This window comes from Rhinoderma darwinii, chromosome 4, assembly GCF_050947455.1.
Source record: "Rhinoderma darwinii isolate aRhiDar2 chromosome 4, aRhiDar2.hap1, whole genome shotgun sequence".
In the NCBI taxonomy this organism is placed as follows: domain Eukaryota; kingdom Metazoa; phylum Chordata; class Amphibia; order Anura; family Rhinodermatidae; genus Rhinoderma; species Rhinoderma darwinii.
In genome coordinates this window covers 28,836,821-28,860,224 of record NC_134690.1, presented here as the reverse complement: position 1 = coordinate 28,860,224, position 23,404 = coordinate 28,836,821, and the positions used below count along the sequence as shown (strand labels likewise).

Here is a 23,404-nt window from a genome sequence, read left to right as displayed (position 1 = left end):
CGCTATACCATACAACGTGATCCTGCAGAAAAAGTATACCGTGCCATATACTATTTTTTAACACGGAAGCCTATGGGTAACGTATGCCACTGTATGGCATACGTCACAGGCATCCATTAAACGTATATGTCGGGAGCTTTTCATGACGTATTTGATAAACGGTTGCCATAATAGTCTATGGGTGACGGAAACCTGTGACGGATGCCTAACAGTGGCATCTGTTACCCATGGTATCGGCTTAACGTATACGTCATGTACAAGGTCATAAGAGTACAAAGATGTATCTGTTGAATGAATGCCATTATAGCCTATGGGTGACAGCATCCGTCAGTCTACAGTTAACGTATACGTCGGGAGCTTTTTGCAGTGTATACGTGAAACGCAGGCCAAAAAAGTTATGTGAACATAGCCTTATAACACAGCTGACCTTTTATAAACTGCGGACCTCAGGTTTATTGTCCCTTTTAAATTCCCATGTATATTTTTAGAAGGAAAAAAAACAAACACGAAAATCACACATGAGGTTTAAAGTAATATTTATGTCCAGATAAAACAATTGGAGATTTTTATATAAAAATAAATTTTAAATTGTGCAACAAATCAGAACTAGTACATTTTTGTATATTTTAGCTGTTTTTCGTGTGACCTGGTGCATGCTCGTACTCCAGCACGATTTCCGTCAGTGATTCACTCTTCATTCCTGCAATTAAAAACACAAACGTAGAAGTGAAAAATTATATAAAATGAAGTCATGTAACAATGTGAAAATCTTTAACTAGTATTCTAAATAACTTTACATTTCTGGATTTATTACCGAAGAAGGAGACCCTTTTACTGAACACTGTAAGAAGCATAAAAGCGGAGTAATTTTGCTTCGGTTTTTATTTTGATGTCCTTTTCTCCATTTATATACATAGCTCCTTTGAATATTCTTCTGGTTGCCCTTGGAAACAGACCACAACTTAGCTCCACCCCTGCTGTCATTTGTGTGACCTTACAACATAGTTCTAAGGCGTCATGCACACGGCAGAGCTGGGTACTAGAAGCGATGGCAAACAGCTTAGGCTCTGTTCACGTCACATTTGAGCCATGGAACACATTTAAATTTGGCGTTTGCGCCTGAAAAGCTCCAGGTGTATAACTCATATCCATAGGGCTCCATGGATAGGCTGAAAGTATGCCCTTTTAGACTCGGTCATGTAAGTCAGTATTTTTTTTTTCTGTAGTAGTAGTCTACGCTATTCTATGCATAGGCATGTTACAGACTATACCCCACTAGGTCATAGAAGTTGAACGGGTTAACTGACCTGAATAGCGTGGTCTTCCCGATTTCTGCACGGATTGTAATTTTTTTCATAGACCCCTCCCCATCACAGAGATATGGCCCACTGTTGTGTTGGCTCCCTCTATGCTAATTTGCGGTACTTCGCCAATTAGTTGGAGCTAGCTTCCCTGCCTCTGATGCTGACCAATCAGTGCGAGGCAGCTTGAGAGTAGTTCAGGCCCTGTTGGCTAACTACAGAAAATTATCATAGAGGGAGCCAACACAACAGTGGGCTATATTTCTGAAACGGGGTGGTCTAGAAAAAAACAGCACTGGAAATCAGCGAGACAGCGCCATTCAGGTCAGATAACTAGATTAACATATATGACAGTGACAGGTCCTCTTTAAGCCACCGGATGCCTATACAGTGGCATATGCCAGAGCCTTAATTCAGAGGCATACATCAGGCAATACTCCCGACGTGTACACCTGAAGGAAGGCTCAGACGCAATGTGAACAAAGCCATAGAGGATCCAAAATACACCAAAAGGGCACACATGCCATTTTTTCTATGGTTCTACAGAACTTCTGGGTTCCAAGCAATGGAAATCTGCACCAGCAGCGGGAAGACTTTGGGTACATGTGAATTTTTTTGCCGATTTTTCTGTAGCGAAAACTGCAGGTGTTACATTCACCCCTACTTGATTGTGAAGGGTAAAATCCGGTGTGAACATCAGTAATAGAATGGGTATGCTGTGGACTTTAATATAGGCAGCATGTTCTAAATTTTGTGTGGAAAATGTTCTGCAGCCTGTGGATTAGATTTGTTCAAACACGACTTCAAATTTTTCAGTAAACATCAGTCGGTCGTCAGCCATCACAAACGATCGTTCACTTAAAAGTTTTATATGATCATCCAAATTGTCGGAATCGGCCATTTCAGACTTTCATCTGAGGTCTATGGCCAGCTTTATTGGATAGAAGTGCCCAATTTCTTGTACTACCTTGACCACAAATTGGGCGAAAGAACTAGATGCGAAGAAGTAACCTGAGCTCGACAACGAACCTCGATTAGTCCTTCCTCCGAGCAAGATGGTGGCAGAGAACCATATACCCCTGTACGGCAGCTTAGATATTACAACTCCTTTTCCATTATACTCTACTACAGTTGTGATTTTTATGGCAAGTATCTTACTATGGATGTTATAGTGTAACCTTAGCCGTCTATTAAGATACGGAAAAATCGAAATATACATTTGTAGAAGATTTAGGACACTTCCAGCAGATTGACTTACCTCATAATGAATCTCAAAATGGACTCACTCCCACAAGTCTCCTGATCTGCTCATAAGTCAGCCAGAAAACCAGTGACCAGGGAGCCTGCAAAATGTACCAAGCAAAATACCAGGATATTAACGACAACGAAAGCGCAGGAACCTTTTACAGAATAAATCATCCAACTGCCTGAACAATCAAGGACATATTATGGGAATAGGTCATTGTATCAGAGTGCGAATGAAACACCCTCTGTTGTAATAAGTGGGGTGATGCCCGTTTAAGGCCCGCTTCACACGGCCTTGTCTGGTTCGTGAGATACGGACCACAGGTCAGTTGTATTTCCCGGAATGAATAGGGGCTATTAGCCTGTTTACAGCGTAGCCCCTCATGGTAACACGGCGCCCACCCCTTTTTTCCTCCTCTTTTCCTTAATTTCTTTTTTATGGTCATTGATTAAAGGTCATTTGGTTTAACCCTCTTTGTTCCCTATTTCTATTTGGTACTTACCTGTATAAGGTCAAGTTCAGGTCTGTGGCGGGAAAATCCGGTGTTTTCATTGGTTACCTTTGGTAAAACGGCGGGAATTTTGAATATATATTCCCAGGTTTTGGAGTGGTTTGCTGCCCGTCCGAGTTGGATGAAGAAGAGGATCATCAATCGCCTCGCCCCACTCCCTTTTATTGTCGCCCAGTTTATGGGTGGACAAGGTCATGAATTATTGGTATAATATTTATTGGTTTTTAATATTTATTAAAATATTTGGTATTTATTACAAGTTTAATATTTAGTTACTCTATTTATTATGTAACCCCTTAATAAATACCACGGCCATTCTAGTCCATCTGAATTGTCTCTTGGTCTTTAATTATTAGTTACGTTTTTAGTATGTGTGTTTTGAAGGTTGGGTGGCGCTTGAGTTACCATGAACACCATTCAGAGATCCGGATTCCTAGCATCATAGTCATCCATGATGCTGCGAGTCACTGCCTCCCTGAAGGAATACTGACCCTATTGAAAACAGGATTACAGTAGGGGACGGTAATGCCGTGTGGAGGCAGCGACTCCTAACATCATAGATAACGGACGCTAGGAGTCCAGCTCCCTGAACTGTGTTCGGTCCGGTAAAGTCTGTATCTCAGGGACCGCACACAGCCGTGTGTAGCAGGCCCAACCCATACTCTAAGCTGGCCATATATTAGGGATTTCAGATGGCAGTTTTCTGTACGACTTTTCGTTCATGTTTGGTCTTTGAAGGTTGTCATTCTGAACGTCAACTCAAATTAAAACGACAAATCGACGATTGATCGTTACACCTGACAACGAGCCAAAAAAATCCAACACGGCAGATCAAGTTTTCCACAGATATCGGTCTCCGGTCAGCATCTGCAATGTTTGTTTGTGTCACGAAAAGGCGTGGACAGTCGTCAGAAAATTGGTCGAAATTGACCTTTTCGGACATCCAAATTCCCTGATGTATGGCCAAATTAAAGAGGCTCTGTCACCAGATTATCAAATCCCTATCTCCTATTGAATGTGATCGGCGCTGCAATGTAGATAACAGCAAAGTTGTTTTTTTTGCCCAAGTGATGAGCAATTTTATATTTATGCAAATGAGCTTTTCAATGGACAACTGGGCATGTTTTCTCGCATTACCAACTGGGCATGTATTGTGTTTTTACCAACTGGGCGTTGTGAATAGAAGAGTATGACGCTGACAAATCAGCGTCATACACTTCTCATCGTTCCCACACAGCTTCTTTCACTAAAGACACGCAGCGTAACGTCACCCACAGGTCCTTCAACCTTGTCGTCGGACAAAGAAGATACATCGGCTGAAAGGCGTCCTAAAGGTTAATATGCTCGTCTCTAGGGAGTTTACTATGCTTACCTGCACATGGTGATGCTGCTGCAAATTCAACTGTACGCCTGGAGCTGATGTGTCTTCTCTCTTCCGACGCCAAGGTTGAAGGACCGGTGTGTGACGTCACGCTGTGTCTGCAGTGAAAGAAGCTGGCTGGGAATGATGACGTCACCCACAGGTCCTTCAACCTTGGCGTCGGAAGAGAGAAGACACCACAGCTCCAAGCGTACAGTTGAATTTGCAGCAGCATCACCATGTGCAGGTAAGCATAGTAAACTCCCTAGAGACGAGCATATTAACCTTTTGGACGCCTTTCAGCCAATGTATCTTCTTTGTCCGACGACAAGGTTAAAGGACCTGTGGGTGACGTCACACTGTGCGTCTTTAGTGAAAGAAACTGTGTGGGAACGATGAGAAGTGTATGATGCTGATTTGTCAGCGTCATTCACTTCTATTCACAACGCCCAGTTGGTAAAAACACAATACACGCCCAGTTGGTAATACGAGAAAACACGCCCAGTTGTCCATTGAAAAGCTCATTTGCATAAATATAAAATTGCTCATAACTTGGGCAAAAATTATCGTTTTAAAAAAAAACAAACAACTTTGCTGTTATCTACATTTCAGCGCCGATCACATTCAATAGGAGATAGGGATTTGATAATATGGTGACAGAGCCTCTTTAAAATACACTTCTGAACTATAGTCCCGCCCACAGTAAGCTGCTCAGCAGTGTAAACAATTGGGATGAGTGAGTAGTAGATAATAAGCATTGAATTTCTTAGGGTCCGATTAGACGGGCAGATATTCTTTCAAGAACGAGAGACGAGTGATGATTCAACGAGACGTTGGAGTTCGAAAGAGGATCTATTACACGCGACAATAATTGCTGACGATTTTCGCTGTTCAGTCGTTAATGCGATCGCTCCTCGCTCGCCCACACCTAGTCTCTGAACTGCTAACGAATGGAAGATTTCTGAGAAGACGAGGAGATGTGGTGTTGACAAACGTTAATCTTTCATTTAGGTAGATGTGGCCGATCCTTGGAAACCCAGCGATTTGTTGTTCGATCGTTGCACGCTATTACACGTGGAGATTATCACTTGCATTCGAACGATTATACAAAAATCTGCATGAAAATTGTTCAGTCTAATAGGGCCAAGTGCACAATTGATATGTACATCATAATAAAAAAATGTTTACATACATATATTCATGGAGAAACCTTTTTAATTCAGGTCCCTCAAGCAGCAGTTAGAACACACAGTGGTAATCTACATGCAATTACCATTCTCATCCATGTGGGAATGAAACCTTTATACAGGGACAGGAGGCCCTCGCCTCGCACAGCTTGTATAAAGCAATCGGTGGAAGAGTTGTACAATATCCCCCTGTAAAATATGGAGACAGCAGGTTACAGGGACACCGTATCCCAGCCACCCTCCCCACAAGCCTACTCAATAAAAAAATGCTTTTTAGGCCCCATTCATATAACGTTTTTGCCCTACGTTTAGCCTGTATGCCAGAAAAGCTCCCAGGTCCCAAAATGTATTCTATGGCAGAAAGAAGGTACTCACCGTCCATGCTTGTCTCTCGGCTGGTTCATTATCCTGGTCTTGATAACATCCGCCGGTGTCCCTAAAGTAGCAGCAACCAGTCCTGAACATATGCTGTTCAAAAGATGAACACTAGTGTCAGAGATTACACCTCCTACAATAGCCAATGTCTTCATAATACCTTTTTTAATTTATCGTTTTATTGCCAAATTTTTGACACACCAAGAAGAAATGGAAATTGAGCTTACGTAGTACTCCCATAATAAAATAAAAACTGCCTGCAATCCTCCTATATGGGTCATGTATAATGGTCATGTCATCCAGCCATAGACGTGTAACCAGAGGTGTCCTACCACTGGGACCTTCCCCAAACCTAAGAATGAGGGAGTCTAGTCTAGGTGGCCACGGTTCTTCCCCCAATGAGACAAATGGGAGAAACAAACAGCTAAACTGACTCAATTGGCCCATTTCTATATCTCCTGTCCATCTCAATTGAGACGGACCATGCCTCTGTTGCCATTTTTTGGCGGAGAACACAGACTGTGGTCCCGTCTATCTCAGAAGACCACTGGGGCTTACGTTGACACTATGTCTAATTGACATGACATAAAAAAACACTTATGTGGAAAAAGAGGACCCGTCACTAGGTCATATAAGTTGAACTGGTTAACTGACCTAAATAATGCTGCGTCCCTAAATCCAGTGCGGTTTTTGTTTTTTTCCTGGACCCCTCCATTCCACTGTTGTGTTGGCTCCCTATGTGCTAATTTGCTGTAGTGAGCCAACGGGGTGGAGCTAGCTTCCCTGTCTTTGATGCTGACCAATCAGTGCGAGGCAGCTTGAGGGTAGTCCACGGCCTGTTGGCTAACTATGGCAAATTCGCATATACAGAGCCAACAGAACAGTGGACCATATCTCAGGAAAGGAATACATGAATGATGACAAATACCAGATCGTGTTTATGCACTACAGGGATAGATTCAGTCCAGCATTTCTCGGCACAGTGAGAGCACTGTGGATGACCGCTAAGGAGTAGGGAGGGGGATGATCCAATGGGTAATCAGGTGACAGAATAAGCTACATGGGAACCAATATGGCTGCCAATGGTAGGTGTCAGATATCTTCTTCCTGTTTCAGAAACTGAAGCTAGAGACTGCACATAAACGGATTTAGAAGCACAGGTAAGTTTGCATTTGTGGCTGGGAGAACATTTTAATAATTGAAGGAGTTAATCCCATCAGAACAACCCCCTTGTATTTTGCCGCTTCCTCAGAGATAGGGTATGTTCACACCTAGTGTGAACACGGATTTCATTGCGGAAAATCTGCAGCCTGTTACAGTAGAAGCAGTGGATAAGATTTGAACAACGTTCATAAATTGACCTGAAGTGCATTTTCTTAATCCGCAGCATGTCAGTTTATGCTTCAGAACTGCTGCTTTTCTGTTGCGGGTTTTCCCTGTTGAATTCAATGGGAAGATAAACCCGCAACAAATAGCAAATGTTATTTTTGCAGCGGAAATCGCAACTCAGATAAAAGCAACCCTTTTTTGGGTAAAATTAATAAAAAAGTTAATACTTACAGCTCCAACGAGGCCGGCCTCCTGGGATGACATTTTATCCCATGTGACTGCTGCAGCCAATCACAGGCTGCAGCGTCATCCCAGGAGGCCAGCCTGGACAGAGAACACAAAAAAGCGTCAATTTGACAACGGTTACAGAGGCATATATAAACTTTTCCGCAGCGGAAATTCCGCCCGAAAAACTGCACCACAATTTGTTGCAATTCTTCGGACGGAATTCCCCATGGGTTCCTTTTATGCAGCGTATCCGCCCTGTGTGAACATGGCTATAAGCAGATTATAGGTTGCTGGGACCTCTGCTGATCAGGTATTTTAACTAAATCGTGCTGCTGGCACCTACAAAAATAGTACAGATGACCGAAATGAATGAGCGATGATGTCCTCCAGAGTGAAAGCCCCTTTTTGCAGCAGCCACCTGCTCTGGCTCATAGTGGAAGGGGGTCTATGCGAGGGACACCTCACTTTGATGTCCATATACCCTAATAAGACACCCTTTAATGTGGCTCGGCAGTATCGGTCATATTTGAATGTCGCTCATAAATAAGTTAGGACCCCTTCTGTACATAAAGCAGAGAAATTACCTAGAAATACTGTGACATAAACTGTTGTCCTTGAGGTTTGTGTTCCGAAGTAGAAAATGTTTGACAGTATCATAAGTGGTCAGATCTGAGGAAGAGGTAAAGAGGAAAACGTTATAATGACGGAATTCTTTTTCTACGGTTGATTAGAAAATTAAGCTTTTATAGGAGTTTTCCTACCATAGACATTGATGGGGACCCCTCCTTTTGGGAGGACAAGGGTCCTCCTTATCCTGGTCACCACATGAAGGCCGAAATTGGATGGAAAGGTGGCTGTAAACGTATGCGGCTCTCCCCATTCAAGTCTACGGGAGTTAGAGGTGATGGCTTCATCACGTGTGGAATGGGGGAACCCCCTGTTACCCATGGGTAGGGGCCCCAAGAGCAAACATGCCAAAAATATTTATGGTGAGAAAGCCATCCGAGGCGTTGCTTGTACACTCTAGAGCAGGGGTGGGCAAACTTTTTGACTCGCGGGCCACAATGGGTTCTAAAATTTGACAGAGGGGCCGGGCCAGGAGCATTTGGAGGGAGTGTTTGGGCCGGATATACTAAAGCATTAAATGTAGTGTGTGCAAACCTCATAGCACAGTAAGAACACTACAACCCAATTTATTAACTGTCTTTCAAATGTGAAAAATAGCCCTTATCAGTTAATAAATTTGTCTCAAGGAATATGCAAGATATGGCATTTACATACTATTTCGCAGATACTGGGAGGAGGAAATGTAAATAGATTAAAATAACATACGCACTGTGATTTATCAAGAAAAAAGTTCTGTTGACTCTGTAAATTAGCTGCCAACCTCTGAGCAGTAGCCGCCCGTTCTTGTGTTGACTGCTTGCTAGCATAGTTTGCATGCTTCGTGGCAAAGTGACGGCTGATATTGTACTCTTTGAAAACCGAAGGGCTTAATGGTGACGTGAAACGAAGTGAAAATTAAAGTGAAATAAAGAGAAATACGCGCCACATTAACCCCTTAATGACCGGGCCATTTTGCACGTTAATGACCAAGGATTATTTTTTGTTTTTTCATGGTCGCATTCCAAGAGTCGTAACTTTTTTTTTATTACGTCGACATCGCCGTATAAGGGCTTGTTTTTTGCGGGACGAGTTGTATTTTGTAATTGCACCATTTTTAGATGCTTACAATATATTGATTAACTTTTATTAACTTTATTTTAGGAGAGAATTGAAAATAAGCAGCTATTCCAGCATTAATTTTCACGTTATAAATTTATGCCCTTTACTATGCAGCATAAATAACATGTTACCTTTATTCTATGGGTCGGCACGATTACGAGGATACCAAATATGTAAAGGTTTTATATGTTTTCCTATGTTTGCACAATAAAAACCCTTTTAGAAAAAAATTACTTGTTTTTGCATCGCCGCGTTCCAAGAGCCGTCATTTTTTTATTTTTCCGTCGATGTGACCGTATGTGGGCTTGATTTTTGCGGGCCAATGCGTAGTTTTCATTAGTACTATTTTGGGGTACATAGGACTTATAGATTAACTTTTATTTTATTTTTTATGGGGGGAATGGGAGAAAAGAGAGAATTTTGCCGTTGTTTTTTGCGGGTTTTTTGGACGCCGTTCATCCAGCGGTTTCATTAATGTGTTCATTTTATTGGTCAAGTCGTTACGATCGCGGGGATACCATATATGTGTATGTGTTATTTGTTTTGACACTTTTACTGAATAAAACCACTTTTTGGGCAAAAAAAGTAGTTTTATTTGATTTTGACTAATTATTTTTTTTTTTTTCAACAAACTTTATTTAACTGATTGACATTTTTTTTTAAAGTCCCACCAGGGGACTTCACTATGCGATGTGCCGATCGCATATATAATGCTTTGGTATACTTAGTATACCAAAGCATTATTGCCTGTCAGTGTAAAACTGACAGGCAATCTATTAGGTCATGCCTCCGGCATCGCCAAACAGGCAGTTGCGGAAGACAGACCTGGGGGTCTTTGTTAGACCCCCGGCTGTCATGGAAACCCGACGGCGACCCGCGATTTGTTTGCGGGGGCGCCGATCGGGTGACAGAGGGAGCTCCCTCCCTCTGTCAAACACATTAGATGCCACTGTCACTATTGACAGCGGCATTTAATGGGTTAAACTGCCGGAATCGGAGCGCGCTTCGATTCCGGCAGTTGCAGCAGGAGCCAGGCTGTGTATAAGGCCTCATTTACACGAGCGTATTATACGCGCGTGCGACGCGCGTGCTTTTCACGCGTGTCGTACGCACCTATAATAGTCTATGGGGCTGTTTAGACGATGCGTGAATTTTGCGCTGCGTGAGTGCGTTGCGTAAAACTCACGACATGTTCTATATTCTTGCGTTTTTCACGCAACACGCACCCATTGACTTCAATGGGTGCGTGAAAACAACGCATGCCACACTGACGGTCCTGCGTTGCATGCGCGAAAATCACGCAAGAGCTGTCAAACTCCTGAATGTAAACAGAAAAGCACCACGTGCTTTTCTGGTTACAAACATCCAAACGGAGTGTCAAATTCGAGATGAGCGCACCGAACTTCACCGGGTTCGGCCAAACTCGTTTTGACCGAAACCGGTAAAAAATGTTCGGGTACGCGACGTCAGGAGACAGTCACTGTCCACGGTGCTGAAAGCGTTAAACTGGTTCAGCACCATGGACAGTGACTTCCGCTCCGAAAATCCATGAACCTGTAAAAAAAAAAAAAAGTTCTGACTTACCGATAACTCCGGTCCGACCTCCCGGGATGACAGTTAAGTCCAAGTGACAGCTGCAGCCAATCACAGGCCAAGCACAGGCTGCAGCCAATCACAGGCTGCAGCGGTCTCATGGACTGCGGCGTCATCCTGGGAGGTGGGGCCGGATGACAAGAGTGGGACGCGTCACCAAGGCAACGGCCGGGAGCCCGGACTGGGGGAAGCAGGAAGTTCTTGGTAAATATGAAAGTCTTTTTTTATTCACAGGTTGGTGTATATTGTGTTCGGCATTCACTGTCGAGGGTGCTGAAAGAGTTACTGCCGATCAGTTAGCTCTTTCAGCACCTTGGACAGTGACGGGCGTCGACTAGCCTCATCTCTATGATGGCGGCTGCGCGAAAATCACGCAGCCGCGCATCATACACGGATGACACACGGAGCTGCCAAGTGCCTTTTGCGCGCGCAAAACGCAGCGTTTTTTGCGCGCGCAAAACGCACACGCTCGTGTAAATGAGGCCTAACAGCCGTGCTCCTGCCGCTGATCGCGTGGGTACACTGGCAGTACCCGCGCCATCACAGGACGGATATATCCGTCCTCCTGCGCGAACTAGCAGCTGCTGAGGACGGATATATCCGTCCTTCGGCGTTAAGGACAACGGTCAATGTGTTTTGAGTGCGCCATCTATTGGGAAAACGTGGGCATTGCAGGGAAAGGGGAAAAAAAAAGGAGGTTTTTACTATGATTTGGACAAGTTCGGCGGGCCGGATTAAAAAGCCTAACGGGCCGTATGTGGCCCGCGGGCCGTAGTTTGCCCATGTCTGCTCTAGAGGATACTAATGTATATACATAAGTGCCCATGCTCAAAGTAGCCTGTATGAGCGAGCACAAAGGGACGGCATATGAACTAGCAATGCGACCTATGCAAAGCGCTTGTGGACTATTCGTGAGAACACTAGACCCATTGTTATTTCAGCACTACATACGTAAGTCTAGGGCACCCCTGTAACATAAGATGCAGATCTGCACTTATCAGTAGGTCAGTAGTAAATAATATTGGGTGCAGAACGTTCTTGCATTTGAAAACAATGTAGAGTACGCTGGGACTGAAGTCCTTGGTAGATCCTTGGGAAATGATAATGCTTATATTAGCAAAGTAGGTGAAGAAACCATCACGGTAATGGATATCCTGAAAAAAATGCGTATTACCTTTAAAATGATTGTATGGGATTGGAAACAGTGCCACTCTTGCCCTTAGGCTGTGTCTGGTATTGCAGCTTAGCCCCGTTTACAATCACATACAACTCCCGTTAAAGTAGTCCAAATATGCAGCCAGCCCTATAGTAACTTACGCCTATTTCTGGATTTCACATAGCAAACTTCCCCTACTCCACTCCACCACTAGAGAATACGCATCCAGGGTATAAAGTCATCATCATATATAAAGTTCTCCTCTACGTATATAATGATTTTCCTACAGATCCTTTGTGCTTTTATAGCATCTTTAGAATTTCCATTTACCTCCCATATTTACCAGTGCAGCTCTCTGAACATTTGGCACCCAACCTGCCCACAAGCCACGAATTCCTCCTTTGGACACAATGGTCACAAATGCGTGATAAACCCCTCGAACTCTGGAAATGGATATAAAATAAGATGGTCAGACAAAACAAACAGTTTAAGAGTCAAAATATTTATTTTATACCCATTAGCAGTTTGCTATGAAATTGTATACATCATCCCTAAAGAGCGGCTAAGAAACAACCACTATAAATATTCTGAAATCTATAGAATTGTACATAGGGGGCAGTATTATAGTAGTTATATTCTTGTATATAGGGGGCAGTATTATAGTAGTTATATTCTTGTGTATAGGGGGCAGTATTATAGTAGTTATATTCTTGTATATAGGGGGCAGTATTACAGTAGTTCTATTCTTGTACATAGGGGGCAGTATTATAGTAGTTCTATTGTTGTATATAGGGGTGTATTATAGTAGTTATATTCTTGTATATAGGGGCAGTATTATAGTAGTTATATTCTTGTATATAGGGAGCAGTATTATAGTAGTTATATTCTTGTACATAGGGCAGTATTATAGTAGTTATATTCTTGTATATAGGCGCAGTATTATAGTAGTTATATTCTTGTAAATAAGGGCCAGTATTATAGTAGTAATATTCTTGTATATAGGGGGCAGTATTATAGTAGTTATATTCTTGTATATAGAGGGCAGTATTATAGTAGTTATATTCTTGTATATAGGAGGCAGTATGATAGTAGTTATATTCTTGTATATAGGGGGCAGTATTATAGTAGTTATATTCTTGTATATAGAGGGCAGTATTATAGTAGTTATATTCTTGTATATAGGAGGCAGTATGATAGTAGTTATATTCTTGTATATAGGGGGCAGTATTATAGTAGTTATATTCTTGTATATAGAGGGCAGTATTATAGTAGTTATATTCTTGTATATAGGAGCAGTATTATGGTAGTTATATTCTTGTATATATGGGCAGTATTATAGTAGTTATATTCTTGTACATAGGGGTAGTATTATAGTAGTTATAGTCTTGTATATAGGGGCAGTATTATAGTAGTTATATTCTTGTATATAGGAGGCAGTATGATAGTAGTTATATTCTTGTATATAGGGGGCAGTATTATAGTAGTTATATTCTTGTATATAGAGGGCAGTATTATAGTAGTTATATTCTTGTATATAGGGGCAGTATTATAGTAGTTATATTCTTGTATATAGGGGCAGTATTATAGTAGTAATATTCTTGTATATAGAGGGCAGTATTATAGTAGTTATATTCTTGTATATAGAGGGCAGTATTATAGTAGTTATATTCTTGTATATAGGGACAGTATTATAGTGGTTATATTCTTGTATATAGGAGGCAGTATTATAGTAGTTATATTCTTGTATATAGGGGCAGTATTATAGTAGTTATATTCTTGTATGTAGGAGCAGTATTATAGTAGTTATATTCTTGTACATAGGAGGCAGTATTATAGTAGTTATATTCTTGTACATAGGAGGCAGTATTATAGTAGTTATATTCTTGTACATAGGAGGCAGTATTATAGTAGTTATATTCTTGTACATAGGGGGCAGTATTATAGTAGTTATATTCTTGTACATAGGAGGCAGTATTGTAGTAGTTATATTCTTGTACATAGGGGGCAGTATTATACAGCAACAGTTATATTCTTACTTATTGAGGCAAGCATTATATTATCTTGCCCATACGGCATCAGCAAAATGGGTTTGAATAATGACAAGCACTTCACTTCCCCCGCTCCAAGTAGACACTGTTTAAGTGGCTTCAGACAAAGCATTTAAAAACTTGTGTCCCTTTGGTCTATAAATAGCTCTATAGAAGAGAACTGAGGTGCAAAAACATAGCGGATGCCAATGTACATTCTGCAGGGAGGGATTCACTCAGCTGATCATGTGCATGTTACAAGCTAAATATTGTAATAAGCAAAACCGTACACTCCATGGGGAGAGACCATGCAGCAGCTATAGGGCTCTTGGATAGAGGGGTCCTGCCCTGCTTTCCCATTATATACAGGTTGGTAAGAACGTGTGCAGGGTTCCCCTTTCCAGAGGAACTACATTGTTAGTAAAAAGGTGTTCGGGTATTTGCCAGAGGGTCATAGACAGGACGTGGATCGGAAACAAATACTTGGCCCTTCTGTCCTAGATGGCAAAGATCGGCATCATCATGGAGGGACCCATTTTACTATGAGGCCTCCTCTCTTCTATGCATGTCCCTGGTAATAAAGTAGGGCTGCTTATCTGTCTTGTGATTGGCTATTAAGCTGCACATGACTAGTAGAGTGGACTCCTCTCTGTCTGGGACTCTTGAAAGCAGAAATTGCGTTGGCAGCAGAAAGAGGTCAGGACTCTTATCTCCCCTATTTAGCAACGTATAAACTGAAAATGCCATGGTCAGTAATCCAATAGGGGAAAAGCTAATACTAGTGAACGTCCGCACTCACCTGGGTGGTTTTCCTTCAAGTCTCCTCTTTCCCTCCATCTGCATCTGAACTTTTACCAGGTCTGTTGGACTAGCGAAAAACTGTCCGATAGCTCCGGCGCTCATTCCGCCCACCACAGCCTTCCTAAAATGCAAACCATTCAGAGTTCTAGGACAGATCTCTAGAAATCTTATAAATAAATCAGAAACTGAAGCGGTTGTCTCATGACGAAAACTCATTTTTAAAAAGAAGCCGCAACTATAGCTGATCTCACGACCATCGATCAGCGGTTATCACCCGAGGAAGCCACAGCGGTTATTGCAGGGTAAAAAGTCAAATTCTACATTCAAATAAAGAACTGTTCATATAATGCACAGACGCGCCAGGTCTACCAGAGCAGGAGCCACTTTTACAGAGTGGCCATCCGTTAGGGCACACAGAGGGGTGTCACAAGTGGGGGAGCCCCCTCTAGGACGTCCGTATGCCTAGTAGGGCATATGGACTGGGAAGGTGGTCCTGAGATACAGCTCTAGAATAGCATTGATAGACCAGAAAAAGTTGACCATGCTGATGGGCTTCTTTGGTAGAACAATATGGTCGTCTTTGCCGGTATGTAAGGGAGCTGCCCCAATCCATCCTGGCACTGATAGGCAAACACTGCAATTGCACGGAATACTCTTAAGAAAGTTTCCTTTTTAAAGTGATTACCGATCGTTGGACAAACCTTATCCATGTGAAAGGTCCCCGGACAGGAGTTAATTGTTGCAAGTTTTGCTGCCACTGGGGCCCCATGCACACGACAGCAAAAAACGGAGCCATTCACTTTCATTGAACACTGACACCTTTCCGTAGCACTACGGAAGGGTGTTAGTGCCGTGGAAATGTTCCGGGAATTATGGAAGATGTCCGTTCTTTCGCATTTTGCGGGCCGTGCTCCCATACTTTGTATGGGAGCACGGCCCGAAAATGCGGCTGTCAGTCAGCGGCCGGCCGTGCCCGCAATCGCGGGCCGCGATTGTGGCCACGGTCGTGTGCATGGGGCCTAACTCTTGCAATCAGCTGCTATGGGGGGGGGGGGCAGCTGGCTATTTTAGGATTACAACTAGACGGGCCCTACAGAGGGAGAGCTATTCCTTGCAGCAGCTTTCCGCTCTGGGAGGGGATGGAGGGGGTCTAGTGCAGGGGACACCCTTTACATCCATATGCCCTAATAGGATACAGCGCTGTGATTGGTAAACTGTAGAGGCCGCAGTTAGCTGATCAGTGGGGAGTCAGATTCCCACCGTTTTGATATGGATGGCCGATCCTAAGGATCGGCCATCAATAAAAAATGCCTGGATAACCCCTTTAATCGCCTGCTTGGTCTCCATAGTCCTGTTTCACTTTTGCAAAATGTTGTGGTTAACTAGCGGATCCGGACTGCAAACAGTCTCCTCTGTAGTCAGGTTCAGTAGTAGCTACCCTAAGGCTTCCACCACAGACTTAAAAGATATATTCAGAAATGTTTTTAGCGCTCCCTTTTTCAGATACCACAATTCCACTCATGTAAAGTAATATGACAACATTCAGTCTGCCTCAAGTCACCACTAGAGGGAGCCAACTGCATACTGTCTTATCAGAGCATGTAATACAGGGACGTCTGAATCTCTGTTCTGGTCCATAGAGGGTCTTGATAAGACTACCCCCTTATTGCCACCACACACAGTACGATTAATGCAGCTATTCAGTGGTTAATCAATGCTGCCACCCAACATTACAATTAATGCCGCCACCCACCTACAGTACAATTAATGTCAAAACCCACCCCAGAACAATTAAAACCGCCATACAATACAAATAAAGTATAAATAATCCACAGGAAATGTCATAAGTGTTTGAGCGGTCGGGGTATGACTGCGAACACCCCATTATTGTCTGAATGGGGGTCCATTCACACTTGTCAGGCATGTGCACAGCAATTCCCATTGAAGCCAATGAGTGGTGGAAACACAATGACTTCCCCATTAATACACGTGACAAAAGTGATGGCCTCTCCGTGAGGAGTAGAGAAATCCCGACTCAACACTGGGTGCCTGCCGTGCATCCCCTGGACCTGTGGCTCAAACTATGTACTGCAAACCTAGTACCACATTATGCAGTTAGCACCCCCTAGTGGTGTCTGCAGACAGCCAGAATTGTATCAGTAAACTCTCTTTGCATGAGATTTGAATCACCCCAACCGCTATAAAGATAGATTAACCCCTTCAGGAGCCTATTTTGGGCTTTTTACAAAGCTTTTTTTTCTTCTTTTTTTCGTCTTTCCACCGTCGCATTCCAAGAGCTACAACTTTTTTATTATTCTGACGTAGCTGTATATTATATTTGTGGGCAGAGATTTAAAAAAACAAAAACAAATAACAGATTCTATAACTATTAGGGTATGTGCACACACACTAATTACGTCCGTAATTGACGGACGTATTTCGGCCGCAAGTAGTGGACCGAACACAGTGCAGGGAGCCGGGCTCCTAGCATCATACTTATGTACGATGCTAGGAGTCCCTGCCTCTCCGTGGAACTACTGTCCCGTACTGAAAACACGATTACAGTACGGGACAGTTGTCCTGCAGCGAGGCAGGGACTCCTAGCATCGTACATAACTATAATGCTAGGAGCCCGGCCCCCTGCACTGTGTTCGGTCCGGGACTTGCGGCCGAAATACGTCCGTCAATTACGGACGTAATTAGTGTGTGTGCACATACCCTTATAGAAAAAAATATTTTGGGGGGGAGGTGGTAGCACTGTGTTCACACTGAGTTTTTTGCAGGAGGAAAATTCTGCCTCAAAATTCAGTTTGGGATTTTGAGGCAGATTTTGCCCTTCCTGCATTTCGTTTGCCGCAATTTTCGCCACATTTTTCGCCCGCGGCCATTGAGTGCTACGGGCAAAAAACTCAGCGAAATACGCTCTCTCTGCCTCCCATTGATGTCAATGGGAGGTCAGAGGCGTAAACGCGCGAAGATAGGGCATGTCGCTTCTTTCTCCCGCGAGGTGGCATTTACCGCTCGCGGGAGAAAACCGCCCCCGCCTCCCATTGAAATCAATGGGAGGCATTTTCGGCCGGTTTTTGCGGAGCGGTTTCCGCTCCAAAAAGCTCGTCAAAATACTCCGTGTGAACAGGGATTAGGAGAGCTTTTTTCTTTTGAGGGTTGAAGTTTTAATTGGCACCATTTTGAAGTACATACGATTTTTTGATCACTTTGTACTTTATTTTTTGGGTGGCGGGATGAATGAAAACCATCAATTCCACCATTTTTTGTGTTTTTTTTTTTTATAGCGTTCGCCGTGCAGTATAAATAAATAAATATTATTATACACATCAATACGAACACAGCGATACCCAGCCCCCTCCCAGATGTCGCAGTCGATATTGACAGCGACATTTAAGGATAAAACAGCTGGGATTGTAAGTCGCTCTGCAGGAGCGGTGCTGCGGTGGCGGTGGCCGCCATGCGGTGCTGCAACCGATAGAGTCGGGACCCACTTTAAAGAGGTCGCCGTGAAGTGGAAAGTGGGCTTATATACAATTTGATCAAAATGTTAACAAAGAACCTCCCGTTCATAAATTTTGACTAGCGGCTCAGATCAACGTATATATTGTGAATGTGCGTTCCATGTCTAGTCTCTCAATACTGGTAGTCGTAATATACGGTTGACACCCTCTTTGGATGGCGTGGGCACAGATGCAGAGCCTGCGCCATCCTCGTGATATAACTGTACGTCGAAGTGTGGGAAATTGCTTCAAAACTGCTCAGGGAAGATATATCAAAACTGGTGCAAGGAAAAATGAAGCCGTTGCCCATGGCAACCAATCAGATTGCTACTTTCATTTTCCAAAGGGTATCAGAAAAATGAGAGGTAGAATCTGATTAGTTGCCATGGGTAACTACTCGCCTCTTTCTTTGCACTAGTTTTGCTAGATCACCTACATTGGAGCTCATTTATCACAACGAACAGAAAAACTGGCCTTGTTGCCCATAGCAACCAATCATAGTGCAGCTTTCATTTTTCCTGAGAAGTGCAAGAAATTAAAGCAAGGTCCTGATTGGCTGTCATGGGAAACAAGGCCATTTTATATTGTTGGACAGTTGTGATAAATGAGGCCCATAATGTCCTCCCTTTTTTCCATTAGGTTTGCATATTTTTTGTGACTGGCGTAGAAACACAAGTGACCTGCCAACTAATATCTTATCAGGTGAAAATCAAATAAGCACATGAAAGTGAAAACGCAGACTCAGTGGAAATTTTTTATCCAACTCCGCACTTAATAAGTCTGCCGAAAAGCTGAACCTGGCCTGAAAATCCCCACAGCTAATTATTGACAGTTATAAAATTCTATACAAAGTCTAGAGAACCTTCAGGAAGAAAGAATAAAATAAAATGTTACCAAAACCTGCAGCCGTATCTTAGTTTTTTTGGTTTGTTTTTTAACCCCCTTAATGCTGCACGTGTTTTTAACCTGAAGGACCGAGCAATATTTTTAGTTACTATTCAGAATCCTGACCACTTCTGTAGCGACTACAGCACAGCGAGATCTCACTGTAAATGACTGTTTACAGCGTAATCTCGCGAGACTATGCCTGCTATAATTTATTACATCACTATGTGCAGCCTCATACACACACACTAACGTTACTGCAGTGTCCTGACAGTGAATATACATTACCTCCAGCCAGGATGGGATGTCTATTCAGAATCCTGACACTTCGCTAACGTTTGTGTGAGATTTACAGAAAGGCAAGCGTAATCTCGTTTTAAATGACAGTTTACAGCGTAATCTCACTAAATTACGCTTGCCTTGCTGTAAACCTCACACAAACGTAACTGAAGTGTCAGGATTCTGAATAGACATCCCGTCCTGGCTGGAGGTAATGTATATTCACTGTCAGGACACTGCAGTAACGTTAGTGTGTGTGTGTGTACATGGCTGCACATAGTGATCTAGCTAGATCACTATGTGCTGTGTAAATGAATGGAGAGAAGGGTATGACGCTGATTGGTCACTGATTGGTCAGCGTCATACACTCCTCTGTACAACGCCCACTTGGCCAAAAAGTAAAACACGCCCAGTTGTCCATTAACTCATTATCATAAAGCTAAAATAGGTCATAACTCCGTCAAAAATGATAGTTTTTCTAAATAAAAAAACAGTGCTGTAATCTACATTACAGCGCCGATCACATTATGTAAAAGATAGGCCACTTATAATGTGGTGACAGAGCCTCTTTAATGAAAGTTGTATAAATCTGTATGTAGTGAGCGCCCCCTAGTGGCAGCTGCATAGAACACTGTGACAGAAAGCAGATCAGTTCTGGGCCCCCCTCTCACCACAGGCCCTATAGCAGTCGTGTAGTCTATGGTAGGTACACCACTATATTCCTGCCAAATGAGCCTCACTAATAGTATACGTCATCATACAACATATCATATACAAATAAAAGAAACTGAAGAATAAGGGAAATATTTGCCCACTTACCATAGTGGAAAGGTTTCATTATCCCCTTTTCCAAGTGGCGAGTCTCGGAGCTGCTCATAAGCTACCATGCGGACTCCTGAGTACACTGTGTGATAGTCCAGATAAAAGCCACATTATTTACATAGCCTAAGAGAGTACCAGGGAGCAAGCATTTTTAAAAATAAAAGAAAGTATGTTGTCACGAGGACACACCATCACTTTCTGATCGGTGGGGTAAGGACCTCTGGGACCCCCACCGATCCCGAGAATGATGGGGCCGCAGCATTATTTTTTTTGCTCTGCGACTCCTTCAAGGTAGCGCTCCCAGGCCACCAACTGCGCAGGTAACTACAGCCGTCCTCATTTAAGGGAATGGGGCCGTGCTGCAGTTCCCTGCACAGCAAAGAACAGTGAAGTTTAGCGCTATGACCCCTTCATTCTCAAGATCGTGGGGTTTCCAGAGGTCGGATCCCACCAATCAGAAAGTCATGGCATATCCCTTTAAGAGATGGGAAATTTAATATTCGGTTATATGTATAAACTTAAAAAGCAAAGATATATACTTTTTTGGGTGTCCAGAAAACAAACACGAAATAATAAAAAACACCCACACCCCAAAAATAAGACAAATTACCATCCATACCAACCCATGGTCTTAGCACTGACCCCCAACACATTACAGAACTTCTACCCAAAAGAAACATATGAAGAGAATAGATCACCATCCACATCGATGTGCACACATATACACGTGACTGCCACTATTCAGGTCAGTTAGGATGTAGATATTGATGTGGATGGGGGTTTGGTCGTTTTTCACATTTTATATATTACTATGTTCCTTCCCTAGCAGCCGAGACGGGGGCATATGTATTTACCGTGTCATAAGACAAACAAGATATTTCATTTTACACAAACCCTGACAATGTACACATTAATATTATGCACATTTGTCGCAGAACCGCATTAAAAACGGAGCACGCCGCTTACACCATTCGTCTAACGCACCCGTCATCCTCCCCATACACTTCCTGTCCACCACTAACCATACAAGTAATGACGTATATTACCAATGTGGCGGTAGATGGCTGGCGTCGCTCCCTGCCAAAGCTTTAGCAGCCCTTCCTCCTGCACTATACCAAAGGCCGTGTGCACCATTCCCCTGTAGGGCCCCGCCGCTCCTTCTCCAAAACGCCCCAGTGCCGCTTCTCCTTGTATCTGTAGACGAGTTTTCGTGAGATCCAAAGGGAAAGTCACTGTTAATGAAGACAATATTACTGTAATAGGCGGAGACGGATCTAGTGTTTCCACTCAGAAACAGCGCCACTCTTGCCTATGGGTTGTATCTGGTATTGCAGTTCAGCCTTATTCCATACCGGACACAATTCAATATCAAACACAAACCAGGGGCAAAAATGTGGCACAGTTTTTTTTCATTCTAATCTCATACAACACTTCTAACAAGGTTACTATTTTTGGGTCACACTTCTCTGCTATTAACTCTCTCCGCCAGGGGTGTAAGGAGCCGGATCTGTAGCGATCAGCTGATCGCCGTGCAGGCCTCATTTGTAAGAGGGGTTGTCTTGATGAGACATCTCCTTTAATCATTGTATACAACTTTCTAATCTACTTTGTGTTTACTTTTCTCACCATTGTCAAGAATTCTGTCTGATGTCAGTGAATAGAAATGTTCATGTTTACATCCAGAGGCTAAAAACCCATACAGACCTAATTCTTGTCACAGCTGAGGTTTTGCTACGATTTCATCCAGTCTAGATAAACCTCTATGAGATAGATTTGCTGTCTGAATGTTTATCTCCTGTCCTGATAGTTTGTTAAAATGTATATCTGCTGTCCTGATAGTTTGTTACAATGTATCAGTGCAGGTAAAACATCAGTATGGTGCCCAGGAGATTTTGCTCGCTGAGAATTTTCTGGATTGGATAACATTGTAGAAATCACTGAGCCAATATTGTTTCCATTCATTGACAGCAAGCAGGAAAATGCTTATAGTAATCTGTATGGATATCTGAAGGTTCTCAGGACTGAAGATATGTAAGATAAAGTAGGGATCATGAAGGGGGTGGTAGAGATTTTTTTTGGGACAAGTGGAAAAAAATCGGACGTGGATTTGGCAGACAATCAGCGGCATAAATCCGAGGTCAACCCTCAGATTTCGGCCTCTGATTCGCCGATATTTTCACAAGGACCTGCGTCACAAAGTGACATAATCCACGTTCTTTTTCCGCAAAGCATTTTTTAATTCCTCCCTGTATAAACAATGGGGTGGTTTCCAATTAAAATCAATGGGACGCGGTTTGTAAATGATTTTCCCATGTATTTTGGCACGGAATATGCACCATTTCGGAGCCAAAATACGCTTAAAAAAAAAAAACTGACATGTGAACACGGCCCTAGGTTAAATATCGTAATGGCATTGAACCGCCGTGTAATGGAAATCGCTTGTGACTACCCTGGAAAAATTAAAATCATGTGACTCAAATTGCTGAGGCTCTCACATCATGTGACACACAGTATGCCCCGCCCCCTGCAAAAGACACAAGTAACATTCAAAACTTTACTAAAACTTTTACAGTTTACAAGTACTACAAATACCGGCATGCTCACTGAAAGGCGGCCATCGCAAATGCTGTGACCTGTAGTCCCACAAACTAGGAGTGTGAGTTACCAGTATCACTGTCACATACAAGGACACACACTGGATATACCTAGCTCGGCCACACTGGCTGCACAGGCGGACAGGACAAACTTGCTGAGCAGGGGCCATCTGTCCGGCAGAGCCCTGTCCTTAGGTGACATCCCCGAACACAGCCTGGTGCAAAGACCCTAAAACCACCCCTACATGGGGCCGTGACGTCACGTCTCCAGTAGTGAGCGCCGGGAAATGTAGTTTGGACCAGCTCCTCTGTGCATTGTACAAGATAGAAGACTCAGACTCTGCCCGGCTGTCAATTAATGTAACCCGCCCCAGAGCCGAGCCCCCACCTCTGATTGGCTGGTTGCAAGGAAAGCAGACGCTGGTTGGTTGTCATGGCTCTCACTGCGCTCTCCTGTCACTTTGTCGGTAATCACG

General features: G+C 43.1%; 1 protein-coding gene across 2 annotated transcripts; it reads right to left on the bottom strand.

Annotated features, from left to right (window-relative positions):
• Positions 1-519: 519 nt before the first annotated feature.
• On the bottom strand, positions 520-23,357 carry SLC25A27 (solute carrier family 25 member 27). Of its 2 annotated transcripts, XM_075860954.1 has the most exons (10): positions 23,040-23,355; positions 21,381-21,566; positions 20,332-20,416; positions 14,838-14,960; positions 12,342-12,454; positions 8,122-8,206; positions 5,981-6,073; positions 5,692-5,794; positions 2,560-2,644; positions 520-700 (listed from the first exon to the last, which is right to left on the bottom strand). In XM_075860954.1, exons 1-9 carry the CDS (start codon positions 23,128-23,130, stop codon positions 2,573-2,575), a joined length of 951 nt encoding a protein of 316 aa, XP_075717069.1. In that variant the 5' UTR covers positions 23,131-23,355; the 3' UTR covers positions 520-700; positions 2,560-2,572. The 2 variants fall into 2 exon arrangements, 1 of the variants encoding a protein (XP_075717069.1); XR_012883059.1 differs by lacking the exon at positions 5,692-5,794 and having other exon boundaries at positions 23,040-23,357.
• Between the last annotated feature and the right edge of the window lie 47 nt (positions 23,358-23,404).